This window comes from Vicugna pacos, chromosome 10 (assembly GCF_048564905.1).
Source record: "Vicugna pacos chromosome 10, VicPac4, whole genome shotgun sequence".
NCBI classification, from domain to species: Eukaryota; Metazoa; Chordata; class Mammalia; order Artiodactyla; family Camelidae; genus Vicugna; species Vicugna pacos.
Window position 1 is genome coordinate 51,906,688 of NC_132996.1, and position 24,924 is coordinate 51,931,611.

General features: G+C 47.3%; 1 protein-coding gene across 9 annotated transcripts in view; it reads left to right on the top strand.

The window, feature by feature from the left end:
* Nucleotides 1–5,895: 5,895 nt before the first annotated feature.
* The window catches only part of CD44 (CD44 molecule (IN blood group)), an 82,617-nt gene continuing 63,588 nt past the window's right edge, over nt 5,896–24,924 (top strand). For all 9 annotated transcript variants that reach the window (XM_015251765.3, XM_072969780.1, XM_072969783.1 and 6 more), the window contains exon 1: nt 5,896–6,102. In XM_015251765.3, the coding sequence (XP_015107251.2) occupies nt 6,033–6,102 (70 nt within the window). In that variant the 5' untranslated portion in view covers nt 5,896–6,032. The remainder of the gene's footprint in view (nt 6,103–24,924) is intronic.

Below are 24,924 nucleotides of genomic sequence, written 5' to 3' on the forward strand. Positions count from 1 at the left end.
TCAGTCAGGGGCTTGTCGGGGAGAGGTCACATAGTAAAACTATGACTGCCGTGGGGGGCAGGTCTTCAGGATCTAGACGCAATATTGAGAGAAGGAACTATAACTTGTGTGTATGGCCAGCAAACCAAAAAGTGTCTCATGAGGAGCGTGTCACTGAAGAAACCTCCCAGTGCTATTAACAGAGAATGGTGTTTATTTCTAGGGAGGACACGCAGCTATCTCACGATGACACTCTAAGGAATGAAGGCAGAGTCCTATGCAAATCTAGAATTTTCTAGTAAGTAATCAAACCTGAGTTTATATGTTTCAAGTTGCCTCATTCTAACAGTCTGATTTTTCAGTGGGTTGTAAGAATCAACATTCTCCATCTTTTATCTTTGTAACCTGCTTTCTGCCTCCCCAGCTCTAACAAAAGCTTCCAGAGGAAATGCTCCTTCTTAAAAGAAACTGACTGGAACAAAATTCAGTGAAAACTAATTAATTAAGGCTCAACTGACTTAGCATTTTTGCTAGATCAAGTATCAGAAAGGGATCAAAATTTTCTATCTCCCCATCTCTTAATGGCAAGAAAGATTTCCCTTAAGTGAAATGAAGATGTGACTTTGAACAAGTCAACTGACTTTCTTGAGCCCTGGTTTCCTCATCTATAAAATAAGAATGAACCTTTCATAGGGTTGTGATGATAATTAAATGGCATTAGGTTTGGCAGGTACTAAGCACTGGTAGTTAGCTGCAATGTCGATAATCATGGGGTTGTGGTGGTGGTGGGTAGTGGTGACAGTGATTGTAGTGATGGTGGTGGTAATGCTGCTGGTGGTGATTATGGTAGTGGTGGTGATGGTGTTGCTGGCAGTGGTGGTGTGGTGGTGGGGGTGGTGACGATGGTGGTGATGATGGTGGAGATGGTGGTGGTGGTAGTGGTGGTGATAGCAGCAGTGGTGGAGTGTGACAATTATGATGGAATCAAAAATGTTTAAATTTTGCTCAACATCTAATAGTCACATGTGAATGAATGAAGAGAACAAACAATTTTCAGACAACCTCAAGGATATTAGCTACCATTGTATATCGATCATGGATGTGACCAACACAAATAATGCTTAAATTTTCATTGATGCAGATCCCTTAAAGACTTCCAATAGATGTTTAACTAGCAATTCATACGACGTGAAGAGAAGATGAATAAATAAGAATTTTAGTTACTATGTGAACTTAAAAAGAATACTTAAATTTCTTTTAAATAATGCACACAATATAGACTCTCATTTGTCTTCCTAATTAGCTTGCTACATAAAGTCACATACTGTTCATTCAAACCTCATCTTCAAAAATTCACATTTCTTAATTAGTTACCATTGAGTTGTGGGATTTGGTCCTAACAGCATACTATTTTAACTTCCAGAGGTCTGTGTAAAGCTTATTTTGTAACTGACATGCCGTATCTGGAGTCCAGAGGCATCGTATCTCCTTGGCATTTCCAGGATGCACCGACTACTTTTGTTGCCATAATTTGAAAGCCTTAGTAATCCTAAAGGCTCAGCTCCATAATCACACTTGGTTAGCTCAAGATCAATTAGTCATGCAATGTCGTTTATGTATCATGAAGATTACTTCCCAAACTACCGATGTATTTAGACTTCACTGATAATTATTTCACAAGAGCTTTTTCACCTCTGCTCACATGCATATGTGGAATTCACACTGTGAGGGTGACCCAGGAATGGATTTATTTTTTGAGTGAAAGATGAACTGGAATGGAACTTTTTCATTCACTTTGCCAGATTGCTCCCTCCCTGGGAAGCAGCCCCATGTGTGCAGAATTGAATGTTGTCCCTTTAAAAGAGCCTGGTGGCCTGCTGTGTTCATAACCCTCAAATCCCAGGATTGAATCTCCCATCTCCCAGCCTTGCTCCACACATTCCTTCTAACATTTGCTTTTGATCTGACTTTTCTTTGCTTAAGAGGAACAAGATGTATTCCTAGTCAGAAGCCAGCGGGTCCCAACATCTTAGGGAAAAAAAATAAACAAAGCCTAGTCTGCCAGCATGAACTAGACTCTGGCTGCCTCGGGTCTGAAAGTGGTCACCCAGTTGTGACCCTGCTGCTTGTATTTGTCTGGAAAGCACCAAGTTGTCTGAATGCTTCTACCTGTTGGCTCACGTGATTCCTGAAGTCACCCTCTGAAGTGTGCTGGGAGGAAAAAGAACAAGAGAATGAACAGGGATTCATGCATTTATGGAATGTTTTTTCGTTGAGCACAGCACATACAGAGACTCATCGGGCACAGAGAGCTGAGCGTGCACGGGACCTAAGACAGCCATGGTCCAGTCCTCAGGTGACTTAGAGGCTGGCGGGTCATGTGACCCACCATGAAGCAGGCACCCCAGTCCTTGCTGCCTTCCTTCACTTACTATTCCTAATAAATTGTGCGAAAAATCTGGTTAACCTCATTTTGTGGACAGGATAACCGACCCTCCCAGAGGTTAAGTGACCTGAATAAAATCACCAGCTGATAAGGGGAGAGCTGAGGCTCAGACTTGGTCTTCCTCATCCGAGGCTGCAGATCGAATTCTGGATTCTTCTCAAATAGTGTAACCTCACATCAACCCAGATCAATTCAAGCTCTCTATTTCAGTTTCCCACATTGCATGGTTTGGCTTTAAGAAGTATTTGCTTAAAAGAAAAAAGTATTTGCTGCAAATTACAACTGATATTGAGCATCTAAGATTAGTGATTTTGAGGATTTCACCTTTATAGAGCACGGGAAAGACTTGGTGAGACCAAGACCCATGGGTGGGAGTGGGGAGGGGACTGGCTTAGAGAGGTGATCCAGGAAGTCCCAAAGGCCAGCCCTGACTCAGTAAGTCACCAGGTCAGCTTGAAATGAATCATTTGTGGCATGGGGGCAAACAACCTCAGTCCCTCACTAAACTGTCGGGAAGCAGGCAGGCAAAAGATCTCCCCTGGGAGAAGAATCCTAATTACAATGCCTCGCATTTGCGTGTCCCACTGCAGTTTGCAAAATACTTTCACATCCATTACTTTGTTTCTTGTTTGCTGAGGTTACCACACAAGTGCAGAAGGGACCAGGGTTCAAGATGACCTAGTCGAGTGGTTTTTATACATTTTTTAAAGGTGAAATTCTTTGTCAAAATGAAATCTCACCCAGTAGTTGAGTGTATAAAATTGATGCAAGTGGCACTTCTGTGGCTGCAATGGGGACAGTGTTGGGGGCGGCACAGACCACTCTGTGTCTGCTTCTGAGGGGTTTCCAAGGAACCTCCAACTTCCATGAAGCACAGAAAGACAGTTTTTCTAGTATTTATATAATACCCATCCCACATTTCTCCCCTCCTCCAAAAAAAAAAAAAGAAAGCTGGAAGCCCAGGAGGTGACATGAGATGGCCAAGGCCATCCCTTGTGCAGTGTTCTTGCCATGAAACTCACCAGGGCTGGCTTCTCAGGTGGTTAGAGCCTGGAGATCTACCTGGGAGCCAGTTGTTTCAGGAGAGCGTCCTCTTGGTCACAGACAGCAGCAGGACCAACTCTGCTGCTACTGGCAGTATTTTTCAAAGTGCTTGCTCTTCAAGTGGGGCTCAGGGGCACTGTTTTTGTTTCAAACACATCACCCCGTGAGTCACGGGATGCCAGTCGCTGAGTGGTTGGGGAGTGGTAGGTCCAGTGATTTTTCAGTCCCGAACACTCTCCCTGAAAATGCAAGAGGAGCAGCCTGTAGTCAAGCAGTCTCTCCCCAACTCAAAAAACTTACACTGAGCCAGATAGTGTTTGTTATTGGCTAAATGTTTGCCCCCCACCAAGGCAAATTCATACTTTGAAATCTTAAACCCCTCAGTATGACGGTCTTAGGAGGTAGAGCCTTTGCGAAGTAATGAGGTCATGTGGATGGAGCCCTCATGAATGGAATTACTGCCTTTATAAGAAGAGACACACAAGAGATCTTGTCCTCTCTCTCCTCTCTCTCTTCCTCTCTCCCACATGGAAGGATAGGAGAAGATGGAGAGGACAACTATTTGCAAACCGGAAGAGTGTTCTTACCAGAACTAGACCAAAATGGCATCCTGACCTTGGACGTCTCCGGCTCCAGAAACGTGAGAAATAAATTTCTGTGGTTTAAGCCCCCACCCCATGTTATCTGTTACAGGAGCCCGAATAAGACAGTGGTGATGGTTGCACAGTTTTCTGAATGTACTAAGTGCTTCCTAATGGCTAAAATGGTAACTTTTAAAAATTGATAAAATGGTAAATTTTATGTTATGTGTATTTCAGCACAATAACAATAAGAACAACAACAATAGTAATACAAATAAAGTTCACTTTGGCTCCTTATTTCTTAGGAATCAAGCTCAAACTTCCTAGTATAATTTATGACCTGGCCCCTGTTTATCCCCCGAGCTGCATATCTTGCTGTCCTCCCTCAACCTCTTCATCTGATCAAATGTTCAAGTCATTCCAAACTGCTCTCCAAAATCAAAAGGGAATTGCTTTCCCTCAGAAATTCTGACACGGCTCCATCATGGTCCTGCCATAGTCACTGGTAACCACTATCATTTTCTGTGTGTCTCGCCAGGCAAGAATTCCATTCAGATTTACTTTCAGCAGTCCACATTAACAATAAATGCTGCTTTTGCTTTTCAATATTAAATCATGATATATTATAGGTAGATATGAAATTATGATGCAAAGTATGGTTTTTCAAACTTAAAATGCAGAATATGACAATCTCCTCCCCTTTTTGAGATTTGCTGGATAAGATAGATGGGGAAAGTGGATTAATGTTTGCATAGATAGGAGTATAAATGAGAGCAAGAAAGAAGGGATAGTTGTATGGGTGGATGACAGGATGGATAAAATGATGAATGGATATATGGACGAGGGATGGATACATGGATGAACAGATAGTGGGAGAAGAGGATAGTATATAGATGGATGTGGATTTATAAAGAGATGTGAAAAGATTAAGAAAGGTGGATGATCAATTGTATGGGAGGGTGGATGGAAGAATATGTGGTTAATTGGACAGATGAAAGGATATGTGGTTGGATAAATGGATGGACAGGAGGATGGTTGGATGTGGGCGCACAATGGATGGACAGTGGATGGATAGATGTGTGAGCCCTGGAGGGATGTAGGGTAAGATGGGTAGATAGATGAATGGGTGGATGGAAGGATGTTTGGGAGGATGACTGAGAGTGTGAGTGAGAGGATGGATGAACGGGTGGATGGGTCCAGGTGGAAGGTGACTGGAAGATGACACATGGGTTAGTGGAGCCCAGTAACAGCCCCACGGCTGGTTATTATTAGCTTTCGCTGAGCAGTCCTGATAAGAATCAAAAATCCACCTGAGGCACATGGATTTCCCTTCCCTTTCACGCGGAAAGAATGAGCTCTTCCTCTTTCCTCTGGGAAGAATCACAAGCGGCCCACCGTGGGCAGGAAAGCACCACTGTCCAGCGAAGGACCTGGCCACTGTCCCGGCTCCTCTCCCAGAAGATCCAGCTGCCTGTGAAACCCAGAGAGACGAGTTCCCCAGCTAGGGTCAAAGAGAAACTTAGCGGAGAGGAGAGGCCAGAGGCTCATTCCCACGAGGAGAGGTTTCAGGACCAGTCTTTCCCTCCTGCCTCCGGAGGCCGGGGAAGGAAAGCCGGCGCACCCTGGGTGCACGGGGACCCCGCTGCCCTCCGGGCGCCCGCCCCGGCAGCCCCGCTTTACCGGCTCGGCGGAGAACGGGGCGGGGGCGGAGGGGCCAGCGCCAGGGAGAGCCCGTACGTCTTTAAACGTCTGCCGGCTGCTTAGTCACAGCCCCCTCGCTTGGGTGTGTCCTCTGCTCGCTCCCTCCCTCTTAGGTCACTCTCGGCCCTCGAATAAAAACTGCACCCAACTTCCGAGGCGCCCTCATTGCCAGCCGGACCCCAGCCTCCGACAGGTTCGGGCGCCCTCCTCCGCCCAGCGCTCCGCCGGCCCCCGCCCAGCGCCCCGCTCCACTCGCTTGCTCTCTCGGTCTCTCCGACGCCATGGACACGTTTTGGTGGCGCGCAGCCTGGGGACTCTGCCTCGTGCAGCTGAGCCTGGAGGTGCAGATTGGTGAGTGCCCGCCGCCGGGGCCGCGGGAGGGAGTGGCGGGCGCGGCCGGGACCCAGCCAGCAGCCGCGCGGGCTGAGTTGGCCCTTGGGGGCCGGAGTCGAGTGGGCGGCGAGCCGCGCGGATTTGGTTAAGGAGAGCCGGGCGAGGATTTGCGCTAAGCTGTTGGAGAGCCTGTCGGTGGGAAGCACCGTTTTGTTGAAAAGAGAAAGAGCGAGGGCAAGTTTACTGGGCAGGCTGCCGGCGCGCAGTTTTGGGTGAGGTCGATGGAGCGGGAGCACCAAGGCGGAAAGTAACTGTATTCCTGAGTGCGCGCAGCCCGTGTCTGGATGGAACAGGCTCCTGTGCCCAAGGGCGCTCGAAGTCAGGCGGGGCTGAGTACGGGCAGAGAAGGGCAGGGACCAGGGCTGGGACAGAGGCAGGGACTGGGGCAGGGGCAGGGGCTGGGCTGTTAGCGAGGTGGCCAGAGAGGTGGGCATAGTTGCCATGTGTGAGAGCTGGTGGCAGCGAGCTTTCCCGAGAGGAATCCTGGGTTCCTGCGGCTCCCTCACTGCGCCTGGTCTCCGAAGCTCTTACGGTTGGCCCCAGCTACTAAGGATCTTAGCACTTGTGGGAACCTGATGCAGCCCTGTGGTGAGGTTCTGGGTCGCCACGAGGTGCCAGGCTGGAGCGGGGAGTGTGAGTAGGAGAGGCAGTGACTGGGCCAGCTGCTCCAAGCTTGCAACCTCCTGCTTCTGCCAGTCAGTTAGGGGAAATCCAGACAGAAATGCTGCTTGGATTCCCTGCCTGGCAGCCTCGGAGCAGGAGGAACTTGGGCACCAGGGCTGCATTAGGGATCCTGGAGTTGGGGCTGCCAAGATCCCATTCCAACGGGGTCTGTGCCTTTTGGTGGCTGTGGAGGGCCTGGGGGTGGCTGCGTGTGAGGTATTCTGGCCAGGCTGAACTTCAAGCATTCCTTTTCTTTGTCTATATATATATACAGATAATTACATGGCTGATTTGCTTATCACTCGCAGAATTAATTTTTCTTTTAAGAAGTGCCAGCTGGGTCGTTAAGACAGCTCAACCTATGGTTAATTCCACTCAGCAGGTATTTATTAAAACCAGTTCTGGGGTGTACCAAGAAAGTAAAAGACACCGTCTGACCTGGGTATTTTAGACTGAGGACAAGCGGGGATCTAGGATTTAGATTCCTGAAACAAACAAACAAAATTAATAATAATAATAAATAATAAATAATAAATAATAAAAAATAAATAATAATAATAATAATAAATAATAAATGCAGCACTAGCCAGCATTTATTGTAACTTTCTTCACTGTGCCAGGCACCGTGCTAAATTCTTTACATCTCATTTTACCCTCTCCATGGCCCAGAGAGGAGTGTCGTGTCATCAGCCCTGTTGTACAGGAGGGAAACTGCAGCTCAAAGAGGTTAAGCCACCTGCTGGTATTCACACAGCCGGAAGGACTGGTGCTCCTGTGAACCAGGCCCCTTGGCCTGTGCTTAGTCAGAATATGTTAGGCTGTCCGTATGGCAGGGACAAACTCAGACAGGATTTTATGGAAGGAGGAGTGGGGTGGACAGGGGCCTTAGAGGAAGCTTCCAAAGGGAATGGGAGCTCCAAGGAGCCCTTAAAAGGCAGACGTGCTTGAGATGAGAGAGAGGAGGAAAAGACTTCGGGGAGAGCCCTGAGCCTGCCCTCAGGGAAAGGGAGCCATGCTGGTGTCTCCGTGGCCTCCAGACAAGTTTCTTTGTCTGTTAATTTCCTATAACGTCTTCTGCTTTGTTTCTGAGGATTCTGACTCCTGACTCCTTCCACCCTGTATGGCTGATTTTTCTAAAGGGCCCATCCCCAAATATTTGGCAATGTCCTGACCCTTGAAGTTCTCCCTGAGACCAGCCAGCTCACTCCTGCCTGCATTTTCATGGTCCCTTGGGCAGCGATAATTCGGAGGAAGCACAAAAAAGTGCTGGTAGCAATAACTGCCTGGGCCCAGGCTTCCATGTGCTCATAAAGTTGTTTGAGAGGAACTGAGACTTGGACAGGAGACGTGACTTAACAGCGGGCTCAGGCTGGGGCTGGGGCTGGGCAGGCAGAGAGGGCAAGGAGAAAGAGGAGGCGGGGAGGCTCTGTGGCACCCCTCCAGTGGAGGCAGTAGGCTCCAGAGGACAGTGAGGAAACTTTGGAAAAAGGCAAGACTTCAGGGAGGAAGAAAAGTCCAGTCTTCATATTAGAAAGCAAGAAGTAGAGAAATGGCCAAATGTAGTGAAGCAGCATTGGACCCAGAATCTGTAACTTGGAGAACAGATACCTTGAACTAGGTGTCACATGTGGAAGGAAGAAGGTGGTCCTGGGCAGAGGGCAGTGGGCACCTCCTTCTCCTTTCCTCTTTGGGTGAGAGGTCATTGCTAGGGAATTGCGCTCCTGGCGTTTAGAAAGATGGATGTGTCTGAGAGCTCCTGGGGCTTGGGGGTGGCCTCTGAGCATTAGAGACCCCTCTTTCTGGGAGTTCCAGCTTTAGTCGTGTTTTCCCAGGTGAAGAAGCAAGGAAGCAAAACACCATCACTGCTGAGGTTAGCATTAGTTAGTTCAGTTGTCCTCCACATACACAATGGACATCTTACTTCCTGCAAAGGCATGGTGCCAAGGAGGTATGTTTGAGGCTAGCAGCTAGTAGGGAAAGTTTCCATTTCTCCCCCACCGCCACCCCGCAATAGCCCCACGCAGGAGAGGGTGCTAGGCAGCATGAAATTCTTAGTTAATGACAGATCCCCTTTCATTCATTCAAGAAATATTTCTTGACTCATTGTTGTAGACTCAGAGATAGGGACTCTACAGATCATTCTGAAAAATCCCTTCTTTTTCCCACGGAGGAAACAGATCCTGAAAGAGAGAGAAGAGAGGAGAAATCACTTTCCTCTCTTAGGCAGAGTGTAAGCCAAGGACATTTTCCAAACTTCGGGTCTCCAGAATACCTCTATCATCATGGGCTGTCGTGAGCCGCACCTCTACCCACTTCAGTGGGCGGGGAAGGTGTGGTCTACTGACGGAGCAATGTTTGTTTCATGCCTTAAATGCTATCCTCAACACTCATTACAATTTTGTGTTTTACTTCACAGTGTACCCAGTTTGAGTTTAATATAAGAATAATTATATAGATTTCTTATTATCAAGCAAAGTTGCTGCTCAGGGAAGAGTCTCTGTACTGTCCAGGGTCTCCTGGAGTGTCTCTGGACCCCTCGGAGGCACTCTGCTCTTGTAGCTTCCTGAGTCCCCAGGGAATTCAATTTACTGAGTACTGACTCTATGCTAGGCATTCAGCCAGAAGCTTAAGTAGGTTATCCTATATAAGCCTCATGATAGCCCTATATACATTTAGCTCTCTCTTAATTCCTTTTTCTAGATAGAGAAATTGAGGCTCAGGGAGATGGCATGACTTGCCCAAGGATGCACAGCTAGTGAGTGGTGGCGTTGGGGTCCCCCTCTGTCTGACATCCCTCGGGTTAGACTCCAGTGCCTGTGTTCCTCTGGTTTGTTACTTAGCCTCTGGAGGACATTGGAAATTGTATGAGGCTGGCGAACACGAAGCCTGGTGTGAGTGGCTTTCCTCTCCCCCTGGCAGACTGAGGACTCTTGGCTGCCCTGCTCTGCCTTGGCCTGTCTCTCCCCAGGCCTGGCCACAGCTGTCCAGAGATGCCAACCTAGTTATTTGTAACTAAAATTAAACCAATTCCCTTATCAGAGTCCAGCTGCCCTTCTAGACATGCTCTCATTTGCAGGCTTGGTGAAAAGGGAGAGGCTGTTCCTTGTGTAAGAGACAAGTCAGGGCAGTGCCTTCTGCCTGGAAATTAAGAAAGAGGCCCTGCGGAGGCTCTGACCCTGTGAGCATTTTGAGTGCGATGACCCAGGAAGCTCCTTTGTCACATGTTGGGTGGAAACCCTCAGCGCTTAGCAGGTTGTATGTGCGCCAGTGAGGGAGAGTCTTAAGCACCCCGGGATGGACTGATACGGTTCTCTAGAAAAATCAAGGCTCTTGAATGGAAAGCCACTGTGGGGCTCTCGGAGACATGTGGCCACCCAAATGAGATTTAAGATCCACCTTCGGTGTCAGACAGTTCCAGGCAGGGTTCCGTGATGGACAGGGGGTGATGGGAGGGGAGCCGGCCTCTTCTGCCATCCATCCTGATCGGGGCCGGGCTAGGCTGTCCTTGTGTTTCACCAGCGCCTCCTTTTTAACCGACTCCACCCAGAGCCTGAAAGGGAAGTGGCTCTTGTGAAAGAAAGAGCTGCAGTAGGTGGCAGATGCTGTTGGATAGAGCTGTCCTCAAAGGGGATCTTTTCTGCCTCAGAGAGAAATTCTGAGGGGTTTGCACAGCAAGAAGCCGATGGCTCATTTTCCTTTGTGTCCCTGCTTGCATGGGAAATACACAAGTGTTCTTTAGAATGGGACCTCCGACCTTACATTGGAACCCCACTTGTCACTCACTTAGCAAATTGACCGTTTTCCTTAAAAAAGGTACTCCCTCAAAGCTGGCCAACAGGGGTTTGGGAAGCCAGCCTGATTCGCCGGAGTAAGGAAGGGGTGTTTTCTAAAGTTTGTGGTTGTGGAATCTGGCTTGGCACAGACACTGGGACTGTGCGCTCCAGATTTTCCAGGAGAGTCAGGATTTCAAATGTGCCAATACTCTACCAGTTGAAGCCTAGTGTATATTTTGACCAAATATCTATGCATTTTTCTACAAACAAATTCATGGCTTCGTGTGATTCGAAGTCAGAGACTTGCAAGGCTTTTTGCTTGAGTGAATTCATATCCATACAACTCCTTAATCAGTCTAGTGTCTGATTAAATTGATATGTGGTCCAGAAGACATGTACTTTTGGAGAGAAACATTTGTATTCCTCTGTTCTCCATCCGTTTCTCGATCACCCCAATATGTGAAGAATCAAGAAAAGCTGCATATTGGATTCTCGGTTGCTTGATGTGGATATAGACACGTTGTGGGTGTGCTTGTAGGTATATGTGCCTCTGAACACATGTGTCTACACATAATTTGGGTATTGCTGGTCACTCGTGAAGCATTTATAAGGTGTCTTCTGTGGGTCCCACATTGTGTTGGGTACTACAGGGGAATTAAATGTGTGAGATGTGGGACTTATTTCCTAGAACCTATGGTTTTACACGTGTAACACAGTGCAATCAAGTGACAGCCTGTCCAACTGAGACCGTAAGGCTAGCAGCATTGTCAAGATGAGGCACAGACAGGAAGGCTGGGGAATCAGTGATGGGGAAGAGGCGGCAATGTGGACAAGAGACAATTTGTGTATCTGAAGAGGGGATGAGTTAAAGGCGTGTATATTTCTGTTACCCTGCTATTAATTTATCCCCTCTCAAGTAAGTTCATTAACTGAATGATATATTCAACAAATGATTATGCATTGCCTATTGGATGCACACAGCGGTTGGGTCCTGAGAACTCACTGCCAGGGCACAGTCCTTGCTTCCGACTAGCTCACGGTCTAGCGTAGGGTTTCCTGGATAACAGCTGACTGTGCATCTCTGGCTTCTACACAGTAGATTCTGGTAGCGCACCCTCCTCCGAAGATGTGACAACCAAAATTGCCTCCAGACATTGCCAAATGAGGGGGAGGGGGTTAAAGTCACTGCCTGGTGTAATGGGATGGTGGCCAACTCTGTCTCTGACAATGTGGTATCTGGTTCCCATAGATCCCCAGTTAATTAGGCTAAAAGCTGCACAGGAAAATCAAGATAAAGAGCCATATTTATCTTTTAGGGCCAAGAGGTGCTAATGACTTTCACACTTCTCAATGGAGGAAAACCCCAAACCGTTATCTGTCTTCTCTTATCTCTCTTCGGCAGTGCCGTGGGAGCCCCCTAACATCAGGCATCATAACGCATTCATTTTTGTGGTCCCAGCTCCCAGTCATGGCCCATAGTTTTTACCAGTAACTGTGGAACTGAAATTAATATCTAGAATATAGAAATTACTACAGCTGTATATACGAAAGCATGCTGGAAAGCCTACCTAAGATGCCAAACGTTTATCTGTATGTGATAACGGTGGTGATGGCTGCCTCGCTCAGGACTGGGCTGAGAAGGGCGCTTGGCTGGCCAGCTACCCGCCACAGGGTTCGTGTTTGGTCTGCCGAGGGAGGGACATCGCCTGTCTATTTGTGGCTTTGGTGGCTGCTTGCTGTGGCTGGGGACGTCTGTCTGAGGACAGGGTTACTAGATTCTTGAGCTAAGAAGGGAGTGGGAGCCAGGCAGGATGATGATACCAACCCTCCAGTTTAAGCCTCAAAAGAAAACGCTCTGGAGCAGCGGCCCGCTTGGAGGTCTGCTTATTTTGGAGTTGCTAAGCTGAGGCTGGACTCCCTGGGTGAGAGGCCCACAGCCTTCCAACTCCCGCCTCCTGCTTCTAGAAGGTGGTGGCAGTCGGGAGAGAAGCAGGAGTACTTCCCAGAAGGTTCTTGCTCTTTCTGTAGGTCTCCTGCAGCTACTAAAGGTCTCCAGGGAAGCCTGACGTTGGCAAACCATGCCTCCTCCCCACCGAGCTCGTCAAGTGTGAAGTTGCCCACAACGGGGGCGGTCCTGCCCACCCATAGGTCAGCTGTCCCCTGGAGCTTGGGGACAGGGAGGCAAATACAAGAGGAGGGGTGGGTGTCATGGGGCAACAGAACCTCATGAAGCCGGATCTCCCTGAGTTTGCGGTGCACTGGCTGCCTGGGTGCGTCCTCCTGAGGCAAGTGTCCCTCCTAAGTGCAGGTGTGGGCACGCAGGTCCCAGGTAGGTGGGGAGGGGCTGAGTCACCAAGAAGGTGATTTGCAAAACTCAGGCACCCCCCACCCCCTAATCTTTCTCAAGTCTTCAGCTTTTGGGAGTAAACATTAATTGCAAAACTCCGGGGAGAGAGAGAGAGATGACTCCCGTAGACCAGTAATTCTGAGCATTTGCTGTGGTGCCGGGGCCAGCCTCCTCGGGCTGTGCCTGATGTTCATCTTTCTTCCCCGCACCCTGAGAGTTACAGCTCTTGTTCCTTTTGTGTTTGTTTCTTTGCAGCTAGTTGTATGTATTTGAGATGCTATAACCTCTGCTAGTAATAACAGCAAACACAGAGCGCTGACCACATGCCGGCACCACCTCAGTTGTTTCCCACATACAAACTTGTTTAATCCACGCACTAACCGCGTGAACGAATGCTTTTATTATCCCTCTTTTACATATGAAAAAACTGAGGCATAAAGAATTTAAGTAACTTGCCCAGGGCCACAGGGCGGGTAAGCGATGAAGCCGGGGTTCCAACCCAGGTGGTCCAGCTACGGGGCTCATGCCCTTGGTCACTACATTGCTGTGCCGCCCTTAGTGTATCAGGATGCCAGGGCATCCCAGAAACCCGTATGATGGTACCTGATAGTACGCTGGTTGTCTTCGTAAACTCCGTTCAGGAATCTGAATGGGTGGGATTGTAACATCCACAGAGATGGTTTTGCTCTCCCTTTCTACTGTGATGTCACAGGAGGAGCCTGGAATTGCACATATGAAGGAGAAAGAAGAAGTTGTAATGGAAGCTTCTTCCCGTTCGTCTTCTGAGTGACTCATTCATTCCAACTCCCGGACAGAAGTTCTGCTTTCTTCTATACGGGGTGATGGGGTGGGGGGTGGGGACTTAGAGAGGGGTTAGGATTGAAAAGGATGGTGAATTGAGTTGTTTGTTCAACTGGATGGAAGATGAAGATTGCTGACTGGTACTTCTCCACCATCTGAGACTTTGGATCGTAATAGGATACAGTTGGAAAATGAGCCCATCAAATAGCAGCAGAAATGTTTGCCCTCAGCTTAAGGGTCTTTAGTGTCAGGGCCTCTCGCTACTGGCTAGAACTGGTGAGGGAAGGAGGGGACTCTGAGAGCAAAGGTTGTCAAATCAGACTACCCTCACCCTGGGTACCAGGAATGAGCAAAAGCTAGAGGTGAGCTGCATCCCTTCTTCCGAGCCCCAACACAAACCAGAGGCCTGGCTTCTGCTTGGCCCCAGCAGGTGACCTTTGCGTGAGAGGAAGGGAAGGAGGTAGAGAGCATTTTCTCCAGAGGGCCCTGCCTGAGGAACAAGCCACCCCGGAAGCAAGGAGGCAAAGCCCCCTGGAGACATCTGACTCTGTTTTCATGAAGGGACCTGAGCCTTTGGCCCCAGGGCAGAGATTCAACCCAGATCCCCATCTGTTTCGTTTTCAGTACATCTCTTTGCACTTGAGCAGGTCTGCAATGCCTTCTAGAAGAAACCACATAACCGTCATGGATCTAGGCAGTGTCTTTTTCTACTTCCTCTCTCAAAGAGAACCCACCAAGGTATTAGAGAAGATGGTAAGGCCTCTTCACAAGTGTTCACCGTTATGCAAACTGAGACACCGGGGAAAAATTAACAAGTCCATGCAGCTCATACCTGGTCTCCTGCCTTTGGCCTGGAAGATCATTTCTAGGCCCAGGCCCTGGCCCCAGTCTTCGTACACTCCAAAAGCATTAAACGATTATCTACTGTATACAAGTCAGATGTTGACATTGTTGAAGGTGTCCAGTCCACGAAGCAGGTTCCAGCAGAGCTGAGCACTGCCTTACAGTCTGCAGGTGACCAGTGGATGTCACTGAGTTAGCCCCGCAGCCACCAGTAAGTTTCAGGGCCACATTTCCCTGAAAGGGGAGGACAAGGGTTCAGGTACCCACCAGAGTGCTGGGCACACAGATGCAAGCCAGAGTTTGGAGAGAGAAATAACATTGTCATAGAAGTCTCCTGCCCAGAAGTCACCTTCGTAGGGGGTCCTCTGTGGTGGGACTGGTTATCAGTGTCAGCCTTAGGGGTCAAGTACGTCCCTCTAGACTTCCCAGAGTGACTTTTACTTTTCCCTGCTGTCTTCTAGTTGTTTCGCCCTGATAATTCCTAAAACCTTCACAAGCATATCTTTACTAAAAAAGATGTTCAGGGGATGCCTTTGAGCTATATTATGATAATTTGTTCCCTTTTACAGATGAGCATATAAGTGCCTTATGGAAAAATCTCATGCTTTAATATGCATTTATGAACATTAGTACAATTTTGTATCGCTGTAGTCCCCAGCTGTCAATTCCTCAGTTATAGTACATGTTCAGTAAATGCTGGATGGCTGAATGAGTAAAATTTCTAGATTTGGCTAGCAAAGCCATCTTTTTCGTTTACCTTCTGTGATTTTTTTTTTAATAGTTTCTGGATAATTCATTTGCACCCTTTCTCTTCTTTCTGGTCTCTAGAAACCTTCTTCTTCTTCTTCTTTTTCTTCCTAGGGTCTCATGTACTGATCCTCAAATCTCCTTGAAATCACCTTTGTCTGCCTTCTCTCTCATTTGGGTGTATCTTTCTTCACATTTGACATGTCAGGCAAGGCAGGGGAGATTTAGAGCTCATTGGGTTTGTGTCCAGTGGACCAGAACAGAACTTGATTTCCTAGAGGTCTGTCTGCCTTTCTGCCCCAGTGCTCTCGTCCCAATCTGGTCTTGTGTACAAAGAACCCCAAGTTTCAAAGTCATGTTCTTAACAACACTCAGAGAAAAGAGGTTGGTTTTTTGGTCACTGATAAAATAAAAAGGGAGAAGTCATTTCTTTCCGTGGTTTAAAGACCTTCCATACCAAACCAGCTGTTTCCTGTGATGTGATGGAAACGAAGAGGTTGGCTTTGGAGGAGGACCATGTAGAAGGAGTCAGGGCTTTGAAACAAGACAGACCCCAGGTTGATTCTCCTTCCTGCCACTGAAGAGCAGCGTGAGGCCCTGGGGTTGCACATGCTGAGTGTTTAGAACAATGTTCAGCACGTAGTGTCTGAAGCTCAGGGTCTAGTACATAGAAGGTGCCTCAAGAGCAAAAATGACTATGACATTTTAGTTCCTCTCTGTTTCTGATTTGACTATGTGATGCCGAACCAATCATTTCACCCCAGATTGCCTCCAGTTTTCCACATGTAAAATGAGACAACAGGATTCTTGTAAGGTCCTTTTCAGACCTCCTGTTCTATAAATCCATCATTCTGTGGGCCCGTGAACACCTAAGCCTCATAAAACTGAATGGAAAGAATAACATGTCTATAAGGCAGTGCCGCCCTCCCCCCACCCCCACAACACACAAAAGTGATGCCTGGTTTGTATCAAATGTCAGAAGTGAATTATTAATCCACACCAGAAGCAACCAGCGAATGGACCCAGATACACTCTAAACTCCAATGGGCAAGAATGACTCCTGGGCCAAGGTGCTTTGCTCAGAGGACTCCACCGAATCCTCCTGACCACTGACAGGAGAGCAGACGGAGAAGCTCGCAGCAGAGAGGTTAGCACCAGGTCTCAGTCACACAGCGACAACCACAAGAAGCCAGTCCTGGGATTAGCTACAGGATCTGAATGCAAGATGCTTTACTATGAACCAACATTACTTCAAGAGGCCAGAAATGCCAACTCCTGAAGAAGAGAAAAGATTATATCCTTTACTCTGAAAGCTCCATGAACACCTTGGATTTCTTGGCTTCCCTCAAGGGGACCCTGGGATGCGTTGGTGCAAAATGGGCCACAACGTTCAGACAAATCAGTGGTTAGAGGGTGAGATAACTAGGGTGGCCGTGGGTATCTGAAGAGAAAAAAAAATAGTCAGCCAACACAAGCAAAAAACAAATGTATATATCGGTGTGTGTATATATACACACACACACACACACACATGCCAAAGCACTGGGCAAGGCAGGCCTTTGGGATGGTGAGTTGCTACTTCTATGGAGAACCTTCCAGATTCCTGCTAAGATACTTATTTCTTTTTCATGAAACTAGAGAAGCTCTTCTTGCTCACTGCGGGTTGGTGGGGAGCAGGGAGGGAGGGAAAAAGAAAGGCTATGAAATGAAGACGACGTTACTTAGGTGTTTGTGAAAGCGGAGAGTCAGAGACCATATGCCCTGTTGGGGTTCTGACCTTCTGTCAGTCCCTGAAAATCCTCATCAGATCACAGTCCACCCTGGGTGGACCCGTTTCATATCAGTCCTAGAAGCCGCCGACCAGAAGTTGAAAGACGACACCATAGTCAGTGGCCTCAGTGATCGCTGGGTACGCTTCAGTCGTCTGTATCTCCAGCCAGTCCCCCAGACACAGTGTTCTAGGAGAAGTGAGAACCACGTGTGGCCAGCAGGGACCACATTTCTCCCCCTTAGTCACAGGATGACTGTGGGCAAGATTCTGCCTTTTTTGTTTGCCTCTGTTTCCCCAGTTGTAAAATGGGGATAGACTCACCAATTCAATGCACTAAAATCTATTGTGTGATTGGCACTGTGGAAAGAAGTGAGGGAATTAGAAGACCTAGTTTCTGTCCTCACAGAGCTTACAGTTTGGTGAAAGAAAAGCAAATGGGTGAAAGAATTATACAAGAAAGCAGACATCTCCAGGAGTGGCAATTGTAGAGGATGGCATCATGGAAGGAGTGAGATCTGAGGATGAATTGAGCATGGAAAAGGAGATGGACAGAGAGAGGGGAGCAGCCCAAGGAAAGGATGAGCTGAAAATTTAAAGTGGGAGAAATAAGTATGGTCTGACTTGGGTGGAGAGGGGGCTCAGTCCACCTGAATAAGAGAGGCCATGTTGAAGCGCAGTGAGCGGTGAGGTTGGCGTGATTCAGGTGATCAGGGAACAGTGGCACCATCTATGTGTTCCAATTCTTCTGCCCCAAAGACTTAGAAGTTCTCATGACACCCTCTTTAGACAGTGCTAGACAGACTTCAGGAAAAGGCCAGCTTCAGATAAAGAAAATGTGAGATATATATATATATATATAAATATATATATATATATCCAGTTTTATATATATATATATTTATATATATATATATAAATAAATATATATATATATATCCCATATATATACATAATGGGATAATACTCAGCCATAAAAAAAAGAATAAAATGCCATTTGCAGAAACATGGATGGACCTGGAGATCATCATTCTAAGAGAAGTAAGCCAGAAAGAGAAAGAGAAATGCCATATGCTATTACTTATATGTGGAATCTTTAAAGAAAAAGGACATAAATGAACTTATCTGCAAAACAGAAACAGACTCATGGACATAAAGAACAAACTTATGGTTACCAGTGGGTGAAAGGGGTGGGAAGGGATAAATTGGGAAATCGAAAATTGCACCTCTTGAGGAGTGATGGAAATGTTAGTGTGATGGAAATGTTAGCTATCTTGATTGTGGGGGTGGTTTCATTGGTGTACACGTCTATCAAAATTTGTCAAATTGTACATCTGAAATATGTGTAGTTTACTGTACGGAAACCATACTACAATAAAGATGTAGAAAGAAAGAGAAAGAGAAAGAAAGAAAGAAAGGGAAGAAGGAAAGAAGGAAGGAAGGAAGGAAGGAAGGGAGGGAGGAAGGAAGGAAGGAAGGAAGGAAGGAAGGAAGAGAGAAAGAAAAAGGCCAGCTCTAACATTGGTTGAGATAAAAACTTTGGCAGGTTTGCCTGAGTAGCAATTTGAGAGAATCCCAAACAGACTCTATGGCAGGGCAGCAATGGCAAACCGATTTCAGCTCATATACCATTTCCCGCTGATCACCAGAGGCATCCTAGAGGACTGTGCTGAGAAGCCAACCTTGGCTCAGCCACAGAGAGTGCTGTGGTCCATTAGCGATGTCTGCCATGGGCACAATATGGAGGGTTTGACCCCCTTGTGTCACATAGATGTCATCACATTGCAGCAGTGGGCTTTTCCAGTCTACCTTTCTGATAGTTGTGTGTAACTTGGGGCGGGTAGCCAGTTGAATCCAGTCAGCTAGCCGTAGCGTAGACTCCACCTCCTTTCAGAACAATATAAATGCAGTCTCTTTCCCGGAGTAGTTTCCTCACTCCAGCCTTCTCTTAGGATTCATTCACAATCTGTTTTCTCATCACCCCAAGCAAAGTAAGATGCCGGGGCCAGGAATTTCCTCTGTTTGAATCAGGGCCAGACTTCCTGGCAAAGGGCCCCTTCTCGCATCAGCTTCTCCATCTGAAAGCTGAGAAGACAGAGTGATGCCTCAGCCACGGGGGTGATAGGAGGCATAACTCGCTAATGTGAGTAAAGCCTTTGAAGATGAAAGGGTTGTGTGCGGACGTTAATTACAACTTTTCCCAGCCCTGGAGCCTCTGCGTTCTCAGCTGCCACCGGGGCTCCTCCGTGCCTCCCAAAAGCAAACAGTGGCAGCATTCCACAGACTGATCCTGCTGGGTCCTGCCGGTAGCATCCAAGTCGAGAAGGCTGGATTCTGAACTCACCCTGATCAGCCCGCTCTGGGCTGCCCAAGTTTCCCCGTACTCATCCCTAAGGGAAAAAAAGAAGCTCGCTACCTGGGCAGGTAAGATAAGATAGAACCAAGGTATGAACTAAAGGCTCCGTCAAGAGTCTACTAGAAGTAGCCCCTGGGTGAGATTAGGACATTCTGCTCTAATTCCCACCGTGTCAAAGCCTAATTGTGTGACCTGGGGCTGCTGGCTTTATCTGCCTAATGTTTCAATACACTGTGTGAGCCACCTGGGGATAATAATCCGTCTGTCTGCCCCAGACCTCTCCACCTCTGCCTGCTGGTGTGAAAGTGTTCTGTGCTGGTAGGCAGGAGCACGTGAGGCAGAACTACAAGGTTCTATTATTACCTGAGGTAACGTTCCCCTTTATCTCTGTCTCCTGTTGCTGGTTGACCCCAATCGTTGAAATTGTATTCTTTGGAATGCTCACCCATCTCCTCTGAGCTGCCGTCCATCCCCTCCTGGGCAGTGCTTACCTAGGGGACCTGGTATGTGTTCAGATTCTTGGTTCTGCTGCTTCCTGAGGCCGGTGGATGCAGCCAGCCTACAGGGGACTGGGGTGCCCTGCCAAGTTGAGTCCCAATGCCATTGCTGGGGTGACTCAATAAAAGCGCTGGAGGCTGGTGCGGGAGGGTTTTCAGATGCTTTGCCAGGGCTTAGAAGGTGCAGGCTGACCTGGGTCCCCAAGACGGCACCGAAGTATGGCTCCAAAGAGGGAAAAGTGGAGAAAAGGAGAAAGGGCCCTAAGTGGAAGTTATCATGAGCTGGTGACACTGAAGTGACGATGGCGTGTTAGGATGGGGCAAAGTGCTGGAAACGATGTAGCCCACTTGTCTTATTGGACAAGTAAGGGAAGGATGTCTCAAAGGCTGCACGTGACTTGCCCAAGTTCACACAACTAGTTAGAGTCGAAACCCTGGTTTCTGACTCTCAGTCCAGTGTGCTTTCTGTTTCATCCTTTGAGGTGACAGAGGAGAGGGAAGGGCACTAAACAGGACAGCGGATGACCAGGGCAGGAAGACCTTGAGTGACAGAGAGAGGAAGATGAAATGCTTCTGGGTTTTTTTTGTTCGTTTGTTTTTCGTTTTTGCTTTTTTCGTGGCACAATGGGAAATAGTGTAGATGTTTACACTCTACTGAGGCTGTCACTGTACTTGGATCTGGTTTGGCCTTCATTTTGATCCTTTTTGATTCAATGAGCATCCGGAGACCAGAAGGCCCAGCATAACCTGGCCTAGCTTCTGCCCAGCCTGCCTGAGCAGTCAGCGGTTTTCAAGTGACTCTTTTGTTCACCCAACATGTGTTTATCAAATACCAATATGTACCGAGCACTCGGCCAGGCGCTGGGGCTACAACCTTAAACAAAAGACGCACATGCTCTGCTCTGACGGAATTTACGGTCTATCTGAGAAGACACAGTAAACAACTGATTATGCCTTTGTTTGATGACACTGGTGGTAAAACAAGGAAAGGGAAGCACAGGGGCTTGTGACAGCATGTGGCAGGGAGACCTCAGCTGGGCCAGGGCCTCAGGAAAAGCCTCTCAAGGATTCTCAAGGATGAGTAGCACTGCCGGTTGTTTCTCAGATCCCCGCAGTTCCTTGTGGGGGCCGACTTGTTGGAACTTCTCAACCCCACCGGCTCTCAGGACCAGGGGACAGTCTGGAGGGTAGGGTCAAATCTCCTCATAGCAACTCTAGCCAACACAGGTCCCGCTCCGGCTGCCTCATGTGTGGGCCATCTGAGTGAGACAGCCAGGAAAGAAAGTTCTACACGTCAACATTCTGAAAGCAGCTGGCTTAGCGCATACGCCCTGCAATAGACTAGTGGTGGGAAGAAAACCATGGGAACCTCCAAGCTGACTCAGACTTTTAGAAGCACATGTTGGGGGAACAAAGGAGCCCAAACTCTGGGAAACAATAAGTGTCATTTTTTCCCATGGGAGAAAAATTCATTATTTAAGAATCTTGAACGTTAAGCCTTGGTTTAGGATCAAGTCTGGTCCATTTTATTGGAAGTGTCTTTGTCTTGTTTTGAGCACTTTGGTGGCTAGAGCTTGGCTCAGGCTTTGACTGGTGTGTGTGAAGGAGGTGGTTTATACGATGACTTCCAGCAGCCACGCAGGCGCAGCTACTGGTCCAGGAAGAAGGAACACCCAAGAACCCTGGGATGGATGTCCAGCCGTTTGGCTCCAAGGGCCTCACCCTTTTATCTTCTTTGCTGGTGGTAGCTACTGAGAGATGACCAGAGTGGACTCTGTCAGGGAAGTGTGATAGATGTGGTGAGAAAAAAAAATCACTTAAGATGCTTTCAGAGGAAAGCACATGTAATAATAATAACACTATGTATTAATTGGTAGCGCATAGGCACCAGCAATCCGAATGGTCCGTTATGAACAACCGTGTCTTGTAAACATGGACAGATTCTAGGTGATCATCCCAACGACAATAACGTCCTTTCACTTTTACTCAGATGTGCTTTCTTGGGTAGGAGAGAGAAGGGCGGAGTTACAGCTATCATGCTTGACCGTAAGCTATAACCCATCCATGCATCAACTCATGATCTGTCCCCTATGTGATTATTATCTGTCACGTGTTTCTTGATATACGCATATCAGTGCATGTCAGCCGAGTATCTCTGTAAGTAACAGAGCAATCAGCTCTCATAAAACGTTATTTCCCACAACAAGAAGTGTGGAAGGAGGGAGATTCCAGGGGCTCCATGGTGTTTATCAAAGACCTAGTTTTCTTCCAAGTTTCCACCCTGCTGTTCACAGTGTCTTCCTATAGGTTAGCCTCCTTCATGATCCAGAATTGACTCCCACAGTTCCAGGCATCCCATGGAAAAAAAAAATATCCAGTACCAGAAAGAGGAGTGCTTATTCACAAACATCTCTTCTAAAAACTGGAAGGATGGCCATTCCAGAAGTCTTTAATTGACTTTAATTCTTATTGCAAAGATGGGGTCTCACATGCCCCGGAATGCCCACACTGAACCAATCATTGGCGAGGAGAACTCTGGCTGTAGGTCTTGACTTACATCAGCCGTGACCTATCCATTGGAGCTAGGAGTTGCGGTGGGGCGGGGAACTCATCTTCCCTGAAGCATAGGTTTAAAATTTTGAACAAAATCAGTGTTCAATTAGAAGAATTTTGTTGCATTGTTAATAATGTCTGTTGCAGTGAGTAAGGCCCCAAAGGGTGTCTGTACATCTGTTAGAGTTGTGGTTTGAGACTCTGTAGAGTCTATGGAAAAAAAATCAAAGTGAAGTTCTTTTGTTCCTAAGCCACACCCTCAACTTTATCCCGAGAAGACATGCCTCATGGATAGAGTTCACAAGGTGGACGCACTGCAGTTTGAAGCTTAGGTGGTCTGTGGCTTATGGTCACAACAGCTGTAACTTTATCCTTTTCTCTCTCCAACAAAAGCGTATCAGGGAATAATCTTAAATCTGTTATAATTTACAAGAAATAGTCAAACTCTTGCACACTGGAGTACTTTATTATTAGAAACTCATTTTTGCAAACCGTCTCAGCCCTGCTGGAGTGCACCAGGCGTGAGGACCACCACTGTGTAGCGGTCCATTTAAAAAGAATTGCTATGACCTTGGGCAAGCAGCTCTTCCTGTAGATTATGAGATGGTGACCCCCAAGGGAGATAGCCTGCTTCCCTTTTCAATAACTACACTCCTGGAGTGTTTTAATGTGTGTGAAGTGTTTTCAGCTCCATTATCTAATCCACCCCTCACATTAACTTCATGGCTAGCATCATTACACTCCTGCAGAGGAGAGAGGTTTAATGACTTTTCCAGGGTCAGGTAGCTAATTAGTGCGGATTCAGGATTTGAACCCTAGATGTCCACCCCTCAGGGCTGAAGTCCACGTTCCTGCGCTATGTTGGATCCCAATGGATTTGATTTGCTTTCAAGCAGTCTAGAATTGACTATTGAATTTTACATTAATAATTGCTCTTTCACAAGCAGGAAAACTCCTTCCTAATAATTTCTTTGAGTCCAAAGCTCAAGGGCCCAACATCTGAACACTTTAATAAGCCCAAAGACAAACAGGTGGGTTTTCTGGGCCAGTCCCCTGCCTCCATGTCGTTAGTTCACGAGTCCATCAGCATGGACGGAAACTTCAGGATTTTTGTTTGTTTATTTGTTTTCCATTCCTTTTTTTCACTTAAATATTATTAAAGGATTTATAATGACTGAATCTAGGGATGAGAAACCCAATGATGTGTAACGTGGACCTCGGGATATGATTATTTCTTACACAGGAAGGGGGCTGCTGCTTTTCAAAATCTAATGATGAAACAGCTAGAGGAAATGGATTCTATTAAGCTAAAATGATTTATGCTTTATTTTGAGGGTGAATTTCCTGACCGTGAGGCTTGCTGAGCCTGGCCTGCGAGTCCCCATCATCCCTCGGGGAGGCATCTCTCAGGGACAGAAAGGCCCTGGGGAGGAAAGGTCTCCCTTTAGACTAAGCACTCAGCACCTTGTACTTCTGTTATAATGTTCATTATGCTCTGCTCTGGACTTGTTGAATGTCTGTCTTTTCTCCTGGGCTATAAACTCCTTTGGGGCAGTAACCCTGCTGACCTTGTTCAGTGCCCTGGTCCCAGTGCCTAGCGCAGTGCCCAGCACATGGGGGCATTGAATGAAACCTTGTTGAGTGAATAAATTTGGGATTGGTGTTCTCTTTTCTGAAGGCTAGTATCCACTTTTAATGTTTGCTTGGGTTTGTGGGATTGTGGCTTACCATGGTGGAGTCAGGCTGTGATGTCCAAATTCAGCTTACAAAGAAACTTTATCTGTCTGTCTGTCTATCTATCTATCTATCTATCTATCTATCTATCTATCTATCTATCTATTGGAATAAGAGACAAGTGCTTAAAAAATTAATACGAGTCCGCAAGCCGACCATATCTTCTCTCCTTCTGCTTTATGGCCTTGCACCACCCCAGTTCCCACCCTCATCCTTGGCTGGTGTCACCTAAGAAACAGTCTCTTCCATGGTTTCCTGCCAGACCACCAAAAGGGAAGCTGAATATGTGCAGTGTTTGACCACTCAGGATGGATGTGAAAGACAAGGAGGAAACCTTTTCTGCTGAGGGACGGGAAAGATGGGGCAGGGTTTGGGGAAGCAAGCCTTGGATATTCCAGACTCTTCTTGCTGGGGGCAGAGGGAGGGTCTCCCCGTGGCTCCCCTCTGGGACGTGGTGGGGGACAGCTCTCCCTCCTTTCAAACAAGCATCATCAGATAGTCCCCAGCCTTCCCGAAGGACTGTTTATCAGGGTAGAGGAAGGGCACCCTATTATCTCTTTGAGCTTCCTGTTCTTTGTATTGTTTGGAAGGCCAAACTTAACAGCCACGTCTGCATTCTGCATTGTGAAAGCCTGTGGAGAACTCATCCGGTTTCTTCTCCAAATGAGCTTCCCAGTCCCCCTGGAAGACATTTAGGA